This window comes from Platichthys flesus, chromosome 8, assembly GCF_949316205.1.
Source record: "Platichthys flesus chromosome 8, fPlaFle2.1, whole genome shotgun sequence".
Taxonomy (NCBI): Eukaryota; Metazoa; Chordata; class Actinopteri; order Pleuronectiformes; family Pleuronectidae; genus Platichthys; species Platichthys flesus.
Genome location: NC_084952.1, coordinates 8,264,021 through 8,281,701, shown reverse-complemented (window position 1 = coordinate 8,281,701; position 17,681 = coordinate 8,264,021). Strand labels below are relative to the sequence as shown.

The 17,681-nt window shown below is 40.9% G+C and overlaps 1 protein-coding gene across 10 annotated transcripts; it reads left to right on the top strand.

Moving 5' to 3' along the window:
- Positions 1–207: 207 nt before the first annotated feature.
- On the top strand, positions 208–17,452 carry septin6 (septin 6). 10 transcript variants are annotated; one of them, XR_009921751.1, is made up of 12 exons: positions 208–285; positions 2,120–2,234; positions 4,532–4,727; positions 5,908–6,094; positions 7,363–7,524; positions 8,761–8,857; positions 10,101–10,269; positions 10,869–11,001; positions 11,137–11,327; positions 12,397–12,450; positions 12,741–12,787; positions 13,895–15,104. XR_009921751.1 is itself a non-coding variant. In XM_062393992.1 (11 exons), exons 1-10 carry the CDS (start codon positions 256–258, stop codon positions 12,742–12,744), a joined length of 1,284 nt encoding a protein of 427 aa, XP_062249976.1. In that variant the 5' UTR covers positions 208–255; the 3' UTR covers positions 12,745–12,787; positions 16,157–17,452. The 10 variants fall into 10 exon arrangements, 5 of the variants coding, with proteins under 5 accessions (XP_062249976.1, XP_062249975.1, XP_062249974.1 ...); XR_009921749.1 differs by having other exon boundaries at positions 13,890–15,104; XR_009921753.1 differs by lacking the exons at positions 12,741–12,787; positions 13,895–15,104 and adding an exon at positions 15,522–17,452.
- Positions 17,453–17,681: the final 229 nt, after the last annotated feature.

Sequence of the window (17,681 nt, the reverse complement as noted above, 5' to 3'; positions counted from 1 at the left end):
CCTCCTGTGAGAGGGGAGGGGAGGTTAGTGGCCAGTGCTCGTGTAATCATGGTAATTTAAAATAACACGTACCGGAGAGAGTCTGATGTGGTATTTATCTCAAACTGTTCCTATTAAAAGAAAATCCCATGTGCATGATGTCGTGTGAATATCTTAATAAATAGCGCGTAAATGTAGCTGCGTGTGAGAGTGGTACATTCCAGTGGGCTCCTTCACTACGGAGCAGCGCAGGGCTTCAGCTAAAGGCTAACAGCCATGGCGTCCACCGAGATAGCGAGACAAGCGGTGAGTAGCCTCATTTCCCGGGATGCCTTTGTCACAGCCACGAAACGTGAACTGGGATGTTTAACCTGAGTTCAGAGTTGGTTCAAATATACATTTAAAATGTCGCGTTTCGGGCGGTTTTTATGCCCTTCGCCACCGGCTCGTTCCTGCCGCTATTCCTTTCCGAAATCCGGTGTAACGCAGCGATGCTAAACCCGCTGGAGTCACTGAATATCATCCAGAGTATGATTATATATATAGAGAGAATTGTATAATATGAGGTTTGCAAATGAATAACGCCGCTAGCCACTCGTAGCTCTTTATGTTAACATGTTTCTCTCAACTCGTTTTCATGTCATCGCAAGCTACCGCCCGCAGATTTCCTGTGTGAGCACCGTGAGCTAAAATCGACCTTTTTTTTAAAAAACGAAACGCTGTTTTCCGGGTCACGAATCGTAAACACACGGTTCAGTAGATGAGATAGAGGCTCACGTTTAATACGATGAGCTACAGCCCGTCGTTAGGCCCATTCATTCCGAACGCCCCCCATTTCTGCACAGCTATCATTTCCGTTATGTTGCTTCGCGTTAGTCCCGTTAACTTAAAAGTCGGGCGTTGTCTGATGTGTCCACAATATGAAGACAAACAGCAGATCCTTGCAGGGATCTAGTGTTGATGTGACTGCTTTGTGCTGGGTTTGAGTTAAGAAAAATGAGGCCATCACACCCAGAGAGAGAGAGAGCTCAGAATAGCCAGGGTTTCTGCAATGTGATGTCCCCTTTGCGGTTCAATGAATCCAATAAACCACAGTGTGTAACTTGGCTGTTAGTGTCTCGGAAAGCAGGAATGGTTTCAGGAATGTTTCGCTTGCAGCTGAAAACTAAAACCCTTGTTTGTCAAGTCGCCTCCCCCCCCCCCCACCGCCCCCCCTTTACCAAACTCCAACCCTCAGCTGTTTAAACCCCAATTTCAACTATCCAAATAATCCCCAACTGTTAACTACCATCCGCTTGTCGGACTCCCAAACACATTTTCTTCTTCTTCTTCCTCCTCCTTAAATGCCTCACCGCAGACCAAAGCAACACAGTGTTATGTTGATCCACATAATGGCCGGTTTGTCGTTTCGAGGTCTCTTGCTTTTGCCATATAATCTAAATTCTTTGCTTTCCTGCACCTCACAATGGAGACTAGGCTGCAGAAATCGGACCCACAGATATGGAGAGGCTCACTGCCAGCCTCACACCCACACACACATGTAACAAACGGGGTTTTACACTCACTGGTGTTAAATGTCACTCCAGTCCAGAGATAGGCTGCGTACAAACAGTGCAATAGTAGAGTGAATTGTAGAGCAATGGGCCGAAAATAGGAAGTCGCAGGTTCAAGTCAAAGTGAAATCACAGGAACGGGGGCACAGGGCAGACAGTTGTGCAAGTTTATCTTATTTAGTCTTTTTTCTTTGTCGTACTTATTGTCAAAACCTTCAGCTATCAAACTATATATATATATATATATTCTCACAGCTCTTTGTGGTTTTTACAATGATCCAGACGTGAACAGCAACACCGTTCCATATATGTACATGGTTTCTAACTGTCTCGACTGCAGCTCAGGAAACAGGAAGTGAGTTAGAGTGCACCTGAAGTCACTTCCACCACATCTAACAATGCCTGGTGTGGTGGAAATAGTTTCTAGTCATTTGGTAACGTGAAGAACAAGATTCATCAAGGATTCGAGGACATCCTGTGCATGGTTGAAGCTGTGAGAGGATGCTTTCTCAACAGGGCACGGTACGGCAGAAGGTGTTTTAGAAATTGGTACCAGATGTTAGATGTTGTTCCTCTTTGTTTTTCAGGGTGAAGGTGCTCGTGCCGTCCCTCTGGCAGGCCATGTCGGCTTTGACAGCATGCCCGACCAGCTGGTCAACAAGTCTGTCAACCACGGATTCTGCTTCAACATCCTCTGTGTTGGTGAGTGTATCATGCGTGAAATGCTCTCACTCTCTCCCCCGGGGCTCAATGACGACTTATTTGCTTCAATGAAAGTTGGGCACTCCCACAAAATACATGGCAGGTTCCTCTGTATTGGAGCTGCTCAGTCTCCTCAGGGCAGATTACCATGATGAGTAAGATGCTCTGGGTTCAGATGGGAAACGACAAACAGAAATGTCTGCAGGCTTTTATCTAATTTTAGTAGGATATTAGTCATCAGCTCACTACTGGTAGCAGCCTTATCTATTAGTTTATGAACCATTTCATGCAGGATACAAACGTTTTGAAGGATTTTATGGACAGTGATAAATGTTTGCTGGCACATTTGTTTATATATTGATAAAACAAATCACTTGCCAGTTTACAGTTCACAAATAAACTGGAAGTGCAGTCCAATAAAACAGCCCTATAGGTCCAATAAAGTAGAGCTTTGTGGAGGATGTAATGTTCGGTTGGGTTAAAAGCTGTTGATGTCGTATTGATTACACTTTTGGAGGCTATAGCTTCTGGTTCAGTTTGAATACATTGTGTTGAATCAGACCCATTTCCAATCTTCTGTCTAATGTGGTGAGCCGGTGATTTTCTCGATTGGCTGATGAACATTTGGGCCGTTGGCTCGATTTGAACAAAAGAGAGAACATCAGAGAGAGACTGATGTGGCTGTGTTGTAATGATCCACTCTGTGTAGCAGCACTGCGCAGCCCACTCTGCTCACCTCCATCACACATGTCTTTCTCTGGCTAAATCCTCTTGAGTCCTGCAGCTCTGCCCACACACTTATGTTTACGTGTTGTTGTCTTTATCATTGTCTTAACACCGAGGCAGTTATAGCCGTTAACTATTGTTGAGTTGTTATACGTGATTGACAGGAAGCTCAGTCAAATTTTTTCTAACAGGAACTTGTCGTATAGGTTTTATGCTCTGGTTTCATCAGAAATATACAGATGCACATTAAAAAATGTTATGCCTGAGTTATTAAGCTACAATTCAGTGTTTAGGTCTGTAGTTACTTTTTTTTTTAGCACATTTAGTTACTTCTTCTTTTCTCGTTGCATTCTACCACTATCTACTTCTATCTGACTACCCGGATAACAGTGTAGATTTCTTGCTTTCTTTGTATCATTAAGACCTTTGTTATTTATTTTTTGTGACGCGTTAGAGGTCCAGTAACATTAACACAATCACTGTCTCCATTCTGAGATTTTGGTCGGAAATGCCTGGTGGCCATTTTTAGAGGCATGGTTTTGATTCTTCTCCAAGCAGAAAACCTCTCTCCTGTTTTTTGGAAAGACTGAGTCCATTTATATTTGTGTCTGAGTGAAAGTGGAAAGAAAAAAACAGTTCTTTTAATACATAGTCACCACATTATTGTGCCTTTCAATCTGAGTTCCTCTAAATTCAGGACAAACATTGGTACTTTAAATAGGGAATAAAATTTAAGCTTAGATGATGATGTATGAGACTGAGGCAGCAGCTTATGCTGTAAACAAACTATCTTATGCTGTTGTGCTTGTGTGACTCATAAATATATTTCTGACTGTCATACGCACATTACTTGGTTTTTGTAATTTGGTTGTGGTCTTAAATTAGAGAGTGAATTAAATCTCAGTACTAGTGTTGTTCCACTGGGTCAAAAACTTGACATTTCCAGACTTTTTGCTCATTGTTATTTCAGAAGATTTGCATGGAAATGTTACCTTGTGTTGTAATTTGCAATGTGAGCCTGAAGCTACTCCAAATAAGATACAGAGTTCCCTTTTAAGCACGAGTGACTTCTCCACAGTGACTTAAACTGAGCGTAGAAACAGCAAATGAGACCCTCGCTGCATCATTTACTTTTAATTCTGAAAGAGCGATTGGAAATTTGGAACACAGCAAGATAGTCTGCAAAAACAGGCTAACATGCTGTGAGTGTAGGTCAGGCTGTGATGAATAAAAATAGCTTTTCATACAGAGGGAGCTCTGTATCTGAGTCATAAGACAAGGGAATTGATGTCAGAGTACATCAGCAGATACTTTTTGTGGATATACACACATTAAAAATGATTTATTTGAAAAATCTTTCTGTAGAGTCATTGGTGAGGAAATAAATCATGGCTGACCAAAAAAAAAGAGGTCAATATGACTCCATTTCTTTAGAGGTAAATATGACAGCTAAATGTGAAGGAAACATTAGATTTCACATCTTTAAATTTTAAGAAAAGCAATCGATGACACAAGCACGAGATCAGGATGTGTTGGATTCTGTTAACATGATGTGTATTCCATCTTTCTAGGTGAGACAGGTCTGGGGAAGTCCACCCTGATGGACACGTTGTTCAACACCAAGTTTGAGGGCGAGCCCACTCAGCACAACCAGCCGGGAGTCACGCTCAAGTCCAACACCTACGAACTCCAGGAGAGCAACGTGCGCCTCAAGCTCACTGTTGTCAACACTGTAGGCTTCGGAGACCAGATCAATAAAGAACAAAGGTAGGACCTGACATTTTTTTCCAAAATTCAATGGATTTAAAGGTCTAATCTCAGCGTTTTCTTTAATTTGAATCTTTGTGAGCAGTATCACAGCTTGTAGTCAGAAATCCACAGATAAATGGGGACACAGCGCTCCTGACGTACAATGAGAGAAGAAAGTCTTATCAGGTCTCATGTTTCATTAAGTCGTGATCTCAAACATTCCCCTTAGGACGTGAAATCTTCTTATAGTATTCAATTTAAAAACATAAATCAGATTTGGATGTTTGTTCCTGGCTGTAATTTCATATCACACTGGGGTTTGTCCCAGTGTGAAAGACATTGCTGCTGCTGTAAACTTCTGTCAGATTTTGTTACCAAGTTTGTTCTCCACAATGTCATTTCCGGCTCTGCTCCTCGGGTGAGTTTAGCGAGAGAATGATATCATGAGAACTTTCTCAGTAGGTTCTCTGTAATGGGAGAGCTGCGGTTGTTTCCAGGTCTCTCACTTCATTCGGTAGGAAATTCCCTCTCACAAAGGAAATAACTTGAACTTGAATAACTGTCCCTGTTTGGGATTGAAGGGTGGATACATTCTCCAACTTGTCCTTAATTCGTGGGGTCATATTTCTTTCTTTTTAGTAAGAGTACTTATTTGCTTATGCAAATTTAGCATAAAAACAAGTACAACATTAAAAATGATCTATCATCTGAAACATGCAGTGGTTGGAAAATGGCCTCAATTGCTGTGCAAAAGCAATTAATTTATGTTGGACCCATATCTACCATGAATAGTTTAAATGACAACTTATTTGTCTTATCATGGATGAACACAAATTACTAACCCTAAAACCAAAGTGGTTTCATGACATTTGTCAAATGTAGGACTTCATGAGGATTGTCTAAATGCGTCATTGAACAATTTAAAAGAAGCAACAATGCATTAACAGATATAGCTGCCTCCAAAGAATAAGCGGACACAGTACTGCCTTTTTTCATTTAGATTTGATCATAAGAAATCTGCAGAGATGAACTGTTAACAATGCACAATGTGTCCCTTTATGTTGATTGTGACAAACTAGCTGTGATGCTTTGCTTAGATGCAAATGACTTCATAAAACTAGAAGCTGAACCAGACTTGCTAATATGCTTAACTAATGCTTAGAATCCTTCCACGTTTCTGTCTTCCCCTTTCTGACAGCTACAAGTCCATTGTGGAGTTTATTGATGCCCAGTTTGAGGCATATCTGCAGGAAGAACTGAAAATCAAGCGCACGCTACACAGCTACCACGACACCCGCATCCACGCATGCCTGTACTTCATCGCTCCCACGGGACACTCGCTCAAATCTCTCGACTTGGTGACCATGAAGAAACTCGATAGCAAGGTGAGATTCACTTCACTTCATCGAATTATTCCCATCAGCAGAAATTGCATGTAATTGACGTGGAAGCTGCCTATAGGATAATTTATTTAGAGATGGTGCACTTTCAATTGTGCAGGATTTATAAATTGATGTTTTGAATAAGTTACTACTTAACAAAATTATGTTTTGAAATTGTTACAATTCCCCAAAACATGGACAGATTTGTTCTAGCCTGTCATAGATGTACTGTAGGGAAATCCTTTGGCACTGCATTCCTGTTCGAAGCATTTTCTCTCTCCGCTCTGTTCATGGGTCATAAACCTTTCCAGGGCATCTGCCTGCATGTGAATTGGCAGATGTGGTACTGCGTCGGTGTAGGTCAGCTGTGAAATGTAGTCGGCTCAATGGCTGCTTCCCTTTTTTTTTTTCTTTTTTTTTTTTTGTGGAAGCCTTTCCACAGTAGCTGATTTGCATGGACCTCTTGGCTTTTATACAAAGACCCAGCTCAGTGTTTGCCAGAGCAGCTGAACCCTCCAGCAAGCACTTGCAAACCGTGTGATCCAGAGAAGAAGCCCCCTCTCTGTTTACACACTCCCAGTGAGCAAGCTCCTCACTAGACCAAGGGATACAGACCAAGGGATACAGTCCCATATTTTGGTTCACATGACCCCCAGCAATGCTTCCTGTCAATTAAAGGGGTCCACACATAAGATAAATAATTGGGGATTGTGTCAGTGCTGTGATGCTGCCAAAATAATTGTGTGGGATTGTCTTGTTTTCAGCCGGATGTTAAGTGTATGTGATAATGACCCTGCCTGACTCTTTCCCCCCCTTTCTATTGCTGTGTTGTTGTTTTTTTATCTGTTTGGATTATAAGGATAACCTGGATGCTTTCGAAATAGTTTGGGTCTGACTCTTGACGCTGTATTTCAAGAATGGGAAGTAATGTAGAGCAGAAGATGGAAACCTGCTGTTCCCTTTGTTGCCTGCATAGTTTTTAAACTGTGCTTAAGATGTTGTAACTGTATTTAGAGGAAATAATGGCTTATGTTTTTCTGTGACTCAACCGGAGTGTGGTTCATATTAGTGCTACTTCTTCTTACAGAACAGAAAAGATTTGTTTTAAAAATACATCAGCTCTTTTCTAATTTTAGACGACTGAAATGGGAGTGAGGAAAAGTTGCCACAGACAGGAGTTGATTTATTTTAAGCTGTTTATTTGAAAGTGCCGTCTACACCTTGTCATTGTGTCGTCCCACATTAAATCACTCATCTTTTTTCCACTGCAGGTCAACATAATCCCAATCATCGCCAAGTCAGACGCCATCTCCAAGAGCGAGCTGGCCAAGTTCAAAATCAAAATCACCAGCGAGCTGGTCAGCAACGGAGTGCAGATCTACCAGTTCCCCACTGACGATGAGTCTGTGGCAGAGATCAACTCCACCATGAACGTAAGGCTTCTATCCACATTACACACATTTATACAGAATGTAGAAGGGCTGCCCCCTGACGACTGAGATTCTTTAAGTGGAGCATTTTTAGGTCAGTCAGTGTAGTGTGTTCTTCGGGGGACATTTCGGTTCTTAGAAGTAGCTGCAGAGTGAGCACTCCTTACGTTCATACTACTCTCTGAGTCAAATCATTTCACTTCCTCCACCCACCTTGTCCTTATGGTGGAGATGTCTGTTACACGTACATGAAGCGGTGGAGTCTGAGAGAGATTGAGACAGCTTCCATGTTTAGCGCCGCCTTCTGCTTAGAAGTGGTGAATTACAGCTCACTGAAACTTGATATATGATAACAGTATCTAGCACAAATGATCTCAGAAGTATAAGTGGCGGCTGTGGCTGAGGGGTAGAGTGGTCGTCCTCCAACCTGAAGGTCGGCAGTTCGAACCCCAGTCTGACCCATCTGCATGCTGAAGTGTCCTTGGGCAAGATGCTGAACCCCGACTAGCCCCCCATAGAATAAAAAAGAGCTGCGAATAGATGCACTGTGTGAATGGGTGAATGTAGAACTTTACTGTAAAGCGCTTTTGAGTGGTCATCAAGCCTAGAAAAGCGCTATATAAATACAAAACCATTTATAACTGGGATAGCTTTATATATTATGTGAATGTCACTCTGCTGTGAACATTCCACTGAACCTGGTTCAAAAAGATTTGTATCAAGCAGCGAAATCTGAAAGATTTTTTTTTTTTTTAGACTTCATCCAAATTTGTCCATATTTAGTCAAAACACGAGTCATGCTAAATTCTTTGTCATTATGTTTAACGTGAATTCTGTAATGCGCTACAGGCATAAATAACATGGTGTGTAGAGACAGGACCGGCATCGTCTTTGTCTGCTAAAATTGTCAGGAAGCACAATCACAATCAGTCAGCTCAGTCGGCAGGAAGTCCACGGTGTGGGAAAGGTCCTGTGTCCCCTGACAGATTAGCCAGGACTCACTTGGCTCTTCATGACCTGTCCTTTGTGAAACTGCCTTCATTCTCCCCAAGTGTTTGTGTTCGCCTGTTGACCCTCGGCTCTTGTTGTGCAGTCTGACCTCATCCTACTTTTTCTTGTGAGAGCTGTTTCTCACTATACATGAAATGTACAGGTGTTGGGTATCTTGTTGGGTATACGCAGTGGTTCGTGGAGTGAATTTGAGGTGAACCCACAGAGTTTTTTCTTTCTGCTCTACAGAGCCATTTGCCGTTTGCAGTCGTGGGGAGCACAGAGGAAGTGAAGATCGGTAACAAGATGGTGAAGGCCCGGCAGTACCCATGGGGGACAGTGCAGGGTAAGTCGGGGTCACGTTACAGGAAATGAGTGTGCACTCGCTCATCACAGCTGCTCTCTCCCTTAATATTTCTCCTTGGCTCCGACAGCTGCTGCAAACTAGTTGATAACCAGTTACATAAGCTCATTTAAGTGGAGCACTCTCTCTGCCATTTCAATGCATGTGAGAGATCTGGCAGGTCTTAGCCCTGAGCTCCTGCAGATTTAGATTTTTTTTGTCACTCATGACCTTATAGCTGGTCTCTTATAGATTTACTTGATCTGTACGTAATGGATTGTGTGTAAGATATTGCAAATAGACAAGAGCGCTGGTATATGAGATGTGAGAATAATGACATTGATCTTCTCTTAATCATTTAGATGGTTTGTGTTTATGTGTGTGTTGGTGTTTGCAATGCTATGCAGCACAAAGAACAAAGATACACATTAAATAGATTTTGCAGATTATTATCTCTTAGTCGATTGGTCTATAAATGCCCACAGAGTAGTTCAATGTTCATATAATTCCCCCAAAAAATTGAGACATATTGAAATGTAAAAATTGATGAAGATGTAAAACATAGCTGAAGGTGAAATGGTAACCACGGTGTCAACACACTGCATTTATTTTCTGTACTTGGGCTGCTGCAATACCTGAAATTCCACATCCAATGATCAGTGTAGCAATCGTAGTCCTTTTATACTGAACTCCAGAGGGAAACAGGACTATGATTTCTACTGTGTTTACCCCCCCGGCACCCCTAAAGGTCCTAGTTAGCACTTAAACCTCAACAATTATTGTTTCATTTGAAATTCTTTGTGCTAGATTACAGTCAAAACACTGAAAAACCCATCACTGTCCTAATGCTGCCTAATGCCTTATGAACTAGACCGTGTAGTGTTTGTGCCTGGAGGCTTTATCTGACATCGGGTCCATTTAACACACACTGACTCTGCATGCATGTGTACTTGCATTATGTCATAACGTGTTTGTGTGGGAACATGGTGCTGACATCAGTCTAATATCAAAACAAATAGAGAAGCCACAGGAGATGGACACTGCTGTTTTACTGGTGCTGCTGGTATGAATGGACTTGTGAATAATGGTACATTAAATGATCAGTTGTGACACAATGTAAACGTTCATAGAAGCTACTGTTGCTAGTTCTGATTCTGCTGCTGTATATTTAACCCATAATGATTAGGATACCTTCTAATGTGCTGGCTCAAACATGACATCTGTCCCTATGATGCCTCCATTACAGTGGAAAATGAGAATCACTGTGACTTCGTCAAACTGCGAGAAATGCTGATCAGAGTGAACATGGAGGACCTGCGAGAGCAGACTCACACACGCCACTATGAGCTGTACCGCCGCTGCAAACTGGAGGAGATGGGATTTAAGGACACAGACCCTGACTGCAAGCCCTTCAGGTGCATTCCATTTTTCTTTAAACCTCTTGCTTTCTATCTACCTGCTTCTTATCCTGCATGGCAGAAGGATATTTATTGTGTGTGTGTGTGTGTGTGTGTGTGTGTGTGTGTGTGTGTGTGTGTGTGTGTGTGTGTGTGTGTGTGTGTGTGTGTGTGTGTGTGTGTGTGTGTGTGTGTGTGTGTGTGTGTGTGTGTGTGTGTGTGTGTGTGTGTGTGTGTGTGTGTGTGTGTGTGTGTGTGTGTGTGTGTGTGTGTACAGAATAACAATGCATGGATGGTATTTTTTACCATACTTGGTGGGAATATTACTCTATGATGATGATGATGATCTATGAAGCTGATGATCAATAGTCGAGGTCAACAAAATTTGGTGGGATAAACACATTCCCCTTACAACCTACAACTTATATCGATCAGAAACTTTTCCACATCATATGATAAATAATATCATGATGAAATCACAAGAATTCAATAAATTATGTCATGCATGTTTCAAAAATACATTTTTCAATCTTATGCATCGTTTAGAAATATAGAGACAAACTCAAGCTTATCTAACCCTAACCCTAAACCCTTTTTTCCCCCCTTTCTTCTGCCAGTCTGCAGGAAACATATGAAGCGAAGAGGAACGAGTTCATGGGTGAGCTGCAGAAGAAAGAAGAGGAAATGAGGCAAATGTTTGTGCAAAGAGTCAAAGAGAAGGAGGCCGAGCTTAAAGAAGCAGAGAAAGAGGTATCGTTGGTTCACATGGTCTCATCATATCCTGAAACACTGTTTACTCAATAATGGTTAAAAATCCCTTTTGGGGGTTTCTACTTCTGTCTTGATTATTACAACAGCTCTGTTTCATCTGTCTCTGCCACGTAGCTGCACGAGAAGTTTGACCGTCTGAAGAAGCTCCACCAGGACGAGAAGAAGAAAGTGGAGGATAAGAGGAAGTCCCTGGACGACGAACTCAATACGTTCAAACAGAAAAAGACTGCAGCAGAGCTCTTGCTGAATCAAGCTCAGCAGGCAGGGGGCTCCACCACACTCAAGAGGGACAAAGAGAGGAAAAAGTAAGTATTGTTCTCTTCCCCCGTGTCTTTATCCTTACACCACAGGTACAGGAGAGTTGGAAAAACATACTGTGAGCCTGGCTAGAACGAGGCTCTACATAATTCACAAGCATTTCAGGATGTTGATATTATGTCAAATTGCTTTTGAGCACAGTTCAGAGAGTGGCCTTTTTAAGGTTTTATCTTTGGCTTCAGTACATGGATATAGATTGTTTCTATGCCATTGGGGTCAATGTGTTGCTTATGATACTTGGTTACTTGCCAGCAACATATGCCATCTCCTGAAGGTTTTAATTTATGCACATTTGAAACATATATTAGGTAATTCTTCTCTGGGCCACCTTTTTGTTTCTGTCACCACTCCTCAATAACCAGATGAGATTAATGTAATTTCATGCATTAACCCCCGCTTGAGATTGATTCCCTCTGTATATTAGCAGAGAACATAGTTCACCGCAAAGAGAGCTGACCGGAAGATAATCCATCAGCAATGAGGAAAATCTAGAGGAGCAGAGAGGGGGAGTGTGGATGTTATCATAAATAGTCCTCTTACGAATAGCTGAACAGCAGCCAACTGTCAGCTGAGTTCGATGAGTGAATTCCAGCCTGAAATCACCATTCTGCAATCATACGCTGCTGATGGCTTAAGCAAAGCAGAGCATGAAACGAATACCCCCCACAGATTTGTGTAAACAACTTTATTACAACTCTTAATTATTACAAAATGAGCTGATAAATGAGCTGATAAATGATTTTCATATTCTCATATCGCAGCTGGGAATTGCTTATTTCCTGCTGCTCATCACTTCCATTGTTTTCTAAATGACCAAAACACTGGTGTTGATGTATCTATATATTTTCTCCATTTGTAGGTATTTCTGACACTGATCCTGTTCTCTCCAAAAGTTTATGTAAATAGGTTTAAAGAAATCATGACTGTACAGGAGGGTGTGTGTCCGTGTGCGTGTTTGTGTGTGAGAAGCCAAATGTGTTCAGGTATGCTCACAATGTGCTGCTGATATTGTCGGCCCCTTCATGTTGGTAACAAACTCCTGGTTGTGTGTTCAAGCTGATGTGACTCCGTGCCTGTTAGAAAAAGGAAGACGACACTTGCACTGAGAAGGTTCTTGTTGCTTTTTATTTTCTTTCCTGTCAGTTTATTTTCCTCACTGCCACTTCACCTCTGCCTGGACACTCTCTTCCAAAGAGCCAGCTGTGCAACTTTTGCTTTGTCTGTGGGTCACTGATGAAAACCGAGTGCAGAGGTTTTGCACAAATATGAAATGAATAATGATAATGTGTTGTTAACCTTCGGGTTAAAGTCTGTTTTCTTCAGTTCCCATGATCACTGCTTGTTTTTGTTACTCCTGTGAGTGCATGTGTCACCTATGTTGCCTCCATAATGTTTTCCAGTTAACTCCTCCCACACTCGCTGCATGCTGCATGAGGCACCTTTTCTGGTAAGATCCCTTCTTGAGTTACACCTCCAAAAAATGGTGTTTAAAATAATAATGAAGTATAATCAATCGGTGAGACAGAAGAGATCACAAGATTAAACATTTTTTAGAGCAAAACAATTATGACATCAATTTATTGAAAATAATCGGCCTGCAAACAAGTACCTTTCTCGATTCCTGAATTCAATTTAAATTTTTACCACAGTAAAGTAAGTCTTTGTCAGCTGCAAAAAATATAATCTGAATTCATATGCATTTAATTAGTTTTAATGTGGTACAGATTGAGACATGGGTGCGGTGTTGCAGCCGAGCTACACTGTTTCAGATGTTTAGCATCTGTGTGGATCCTATCCTTGAGCTAGCAGTGTTTACCATCCCATTGCCAGCCTTTAAATCAACCACTTTATAAGATCCCCAAACAGCCATTCGATGCACTGCCCCATCTGCCTCCATGAGTCCACAACAGTCTTCCTTTTGTAGCTCTCCCAAGTCCTACCCCACTTGTTCCTGCCCGCGCACAAAGAGCCATTCAGGGCCGGACTGAGACTAACAGGTCACACCAGAGCAGCAAACAGCCCAGAGGCTCCATCTCTGTTTATAGAGATGACATGTTTTGTTGATCTCGCAGCCATATGACAACCCCCCCCTCTGCCACCGCTCCCTTTTGAGTGGATACAAAAGCGAAATCCACAGAGGGAGATGCTGTTGAGACTCAACCACTGGGGAGGGTAGAATTGACGGAAGACATCTGTCTCGCAATCTGTAAACTCCTCAAGACTTTTTGAACAGATGAAAACAAGCTGCTGTTCGAGGACACTGAGCTGTGGGGACGACAATCAGACCCTCTGTTTAAAACTCTGAGGCAGAAAATAACCTCTCAAAGGGAATAAAAAACAGTGTTAGTCAGATTGAGAGAAATAGCCCACTCTTCCTGTAGCCTCACCTCTGTCCACTCAAACCCGCTGAGCTGCCTTGAAAGCACTATTTCCTCTAAACACCATCCGCTCACTAATGTCAATGTGATGTCACTGATGTGAAACAGTGTGTGTCGTGTTGATACTCTAACTCCGAGAAAGCAATAACCGCCCTTCTCTCTCATTTCCAGCGTAGGACCCCTGTAGAAAAAGTGCTCCCTTGTGGCCGTCCTGCTGTGAATGAGTTTCCACCCCATCCTCCTTTACCATACCCCCTCCCCAGCCTCACCCACCCCCCCAGTAACTCATCCCTCCACGCGCCTCCCTCCACTGCTCTGTGGAGGACGCTCGCCATTGCTAACAGTCTGACATCACTTGTTTTTACAGAATGATGCTTGTCTGTTTTTTGGTTTGTATAAGCTTTTTACACACGTCGATCCATATTCGTTTTATATTCAGTGATTCTTTGCATGACGGAGTGAGCTTGTTTTAATATTAACATACATGATTTCTGATGTGATGGGCAGAAATGTACCGAGGCTGAAGGGAAACAGGCATCAGACACGGGGACAGGTCCAAATGGTTAAGACTATTAACAACTGAGTTGATAAATTAATGTTATATAAACCTGTTTCATCTTCAGCTTAGTGATTCTTGATTATATAAATCTGAAACCGTAAAAACATTTAGTTAGTTAATAACTAATTAATAATGACTGTCTGTGGTGGAGTAGTCCATCATGTGCCTAAACAATCTGATCCATGAAATTAGATTTTCGTGTTGCACTTGGTTGTAAAGAAGCATTTACTCAAAAAAAGTAAAGTTTTTAAAGAACTTTTTTTAAAGGGAAAAACCCTCCAAACCTCAGAGAGCCACATATGAGGGATCCCTCTCCCAGGACGGAGAGAAGTGCAGTATTTACAATATTGATGTTGTCAATATTTTAAGTATTTATACATAAGAAAGTGTCTGATAGAGATGGAGAGAGCAGCAATTTGCATTTCCAGATCTATTTTACTAATTTGGTATTCATTTCCCTTTGCTGTTGCTGTTTTACTTCAGCCTGATGCACGAGTAAACGTGAACCTCATCTCTTTGCCACTTCTCCCATACCTCAGTCATTGTCATGTGATATGTGCATATTTGTATTAGCTTTCACATTTGCACTTTTATTTTTAACACACAAATGTGATCATTTCTTTGAGTATATATAAATATCAATATTAATGTTGTCAGTGCAACTGTAACTTTCTTTTTTATTTTAGTTATTATGAAGGCACATTTAAAAAGTCATTCATCTTGTCGTCCATTGTCCTGCAGGGACCAATGTTATTTGTATCAGTGTTGCGCATTACAAACAAATTTCTTAAAAGAAAATAAAGGCAAATTTTTCACCAAATGTTAAAGCTGTGACCAGAGTCGTTGTGTTTCAAACATGTCGCTGTAAATTGGGAGATTAGCTGAACCTCGGTGGGTAACGTGTGTACACAGTGAATGAATGATGATGCCTCTAAGCCGTACATTAACGTTTACTCACCTCTTTGATTAACAACTCAAATTCATATTTTTTTTGTTGCTCCTCATCGCAACGAATTTAAAATCTTCAGGTATGTTTATTTCTTTTCCGTTCAGGTCATCTCCTTGATTTTTCGCTAGCTCAGGGTTCATGGCTGCTTTTATTGTGTGGTGAAAATAAGAGGATTATCTTGAATTGAAGCCATCGCTGCATTAAAAACACTTTGATTTCCATGTGATCTGAGAGGAGACCCTTTCCTTCCTGCTAACCCTCAGCTCACTGTGTGTGATGTCACTTTCCTTTGCAGTAATCCCTGGCTCTGCACTGAGTAGGTGCTCAACCTTCGAGCTTTGCTTGGGGAACCAACCTTTGTCAGTTCTGAGCACCTCAAATGTGACCAGAGGCTTTTTGGACTCCGTCCTTCAGGGTTTTCTTAATCATTACCTGCTCTTGCTTTAATATGGGTTCATGTGTATTTGTGTTTCACTGCTACTCTAACTTCACCTCAGGCCATCTGAACCTTGCTTTATTGCTTCTGTGTGTGTGTGTGTCCTGTTTTTTGCTGAGACTAACACCCTTTTCCACTTGGGTTGTGATGGAGATTACGTGCACACTTGTTTGATGTAGTATTTGGAAAGCACATAGATTTTGTCTCACACACGGATCACATTCAAGTAGATACTCGTGTGGAATTGGCGCACATCCTACAAAATGTATTCACTGCTTTAAAAATAGTCTGTGGGCACAATATTCTCTTGTTATTCACACTTTGTGTTGTTTAAATGACAAATCACAGGCACTTTACTGCCTGATTGTGTATTTATGATCACCTTTTTCCTTCCTGATATCTAGTGCACTTTAAAAATCCTTGACCCTCACATTTTTTGTCCTGCTTTGCCCACCTCTCCTAACTGCCGGCTTTCTTTCTCTTTGTCTCTTCAGCTTCTTTTAATCTGTCTTGGCCACCTGAAGAGGGGATTGCAGCTTCGGCCAGAACTAAGCACCCTTTACCTCTTCCAGTTTTCTCTCGCTGTATCAACCTTTTGTATTTTCTCCGCCATCCCATCTGTTTTTGTTAAATATGGCCTTATGTGGACTCTCATGGTATTTCTGACCACCCAATGAAGATCTAGACTGAGGCATTTTGGGAACCGGGCACAATTTAGTTTAAATCTGCTATGTCTTAATGTAAATAAAGCAACTCTTGTAGTTCAAAGAAGTTACCAGTAGGGTATTTACACATTTACAGGACTGGAGGACTTGAAATAAAATCGCATTAACCGACACCATGCACTCATCTTAGTAGGATTCTTCAATAAAAGTTAAAATTCGAATTTAACACACACTGAAAATACTTAAAACGTGCTTCAGTTGGTAACACATCAATTTAAATTATTTCAAATTTAAGTTATGGATTGTGTTATCAATGTGTTTTTTAAGTTGTTAAACAAATGTGATTTGTTAATGTGGGCTATGCAAATCAAATTTGATTGATTATAATGTACAGAATAATGAGACGTGTTGTTTTCTCTCGTCCAGTCCGGTTTAAAAATTCTTATCTCCTGCTTCCAGGATTTTTGAAAATGGAAAATCAAACACCAGTGTTAAATTAGTCATAATCATGCTAATGCCAAAGCAATATTTGTACCTAGCACTTCATTTTAAGGTGCCCATGTTTACATGTCACTGTTGAATACCATGAAGGTCACATGTCATGGCCTTTAATTACACTCTGTGCTTTAATATTCACAGGCCTATCCTATAGTTTGCATGCATCTTTTGATTCGGTTACTGCTGTGATCTTTTACCTGCTTGTTTTTATCCCCTAATAACTCAAGTTTTGCAGTTTACTGCAACTTCATTGTTGTTTTTTAAAAAGGTGCAAATGATTAATGTATATTTTATCAGCTCCCATTTTGCCAAATATTAGAATAAGATGAAGTTAAACTGAATCCCAGATAGAATCGAGTATTAAAAAATACTCCTGCATTTATATAATTTATAAGGATATATTTTGTGTATTGAAGTGGAGACTTGTTGTTTATTACCTATGACCTTTGGACGTGTCTCTGAGTGTAAAGTAACATGTTGGTGTCAGACATTGCCATACATTTTTCTAGTATCAGTCATCACCTCTTGTAGTCAGAAAATCTCCCATACTACAAATTATTCAATATCTTACCTTAGTTTGATTCCAGTGATGTAAATTTTCAATAAAAAAAATATGATCCAAACATATGAAGCTCTTGTCTTTTGTTCAGTGTTGTAAGACTCTGTTTAGATCGTTTAAAAAGTAGCTTAACATATAAAACACATCAACAGCATTCACATATGCACAATACAATATGGTCATTGTAAATATATAAGACAAACTTATTAAGGCCATATAGTGTTGAAATATACTTTTTAGGAATATTTTCTATTTAGGTCCATTATCCTGAGGCTCCTGTAAAATAATTTAAGTTTT

Excerpts from the sequence above, each read along its gene's own strand:
- septin6 (XM_062393988.1), top strand. The coding sequence starts at position 256 with ATGGCGTCCACCGAGATAGCGAGACAAGCG. Across the intron at positions 286-2,119 it reads CCGAGATAGCGAGACAAGCG|GGTGAAGGTGCTCGTGCCGT; the intron begins GTGAGTAGCCTC and ends TTTGTTTTTCAG. Across the intron at positions 11,002-11,136 it reads TTAAAGAAGCAGAGAAAGAG|CTGCACGAGAAGTTTGACCG; the intron begins GTATCGTTGGTT and ends TCTGCCACGTAG.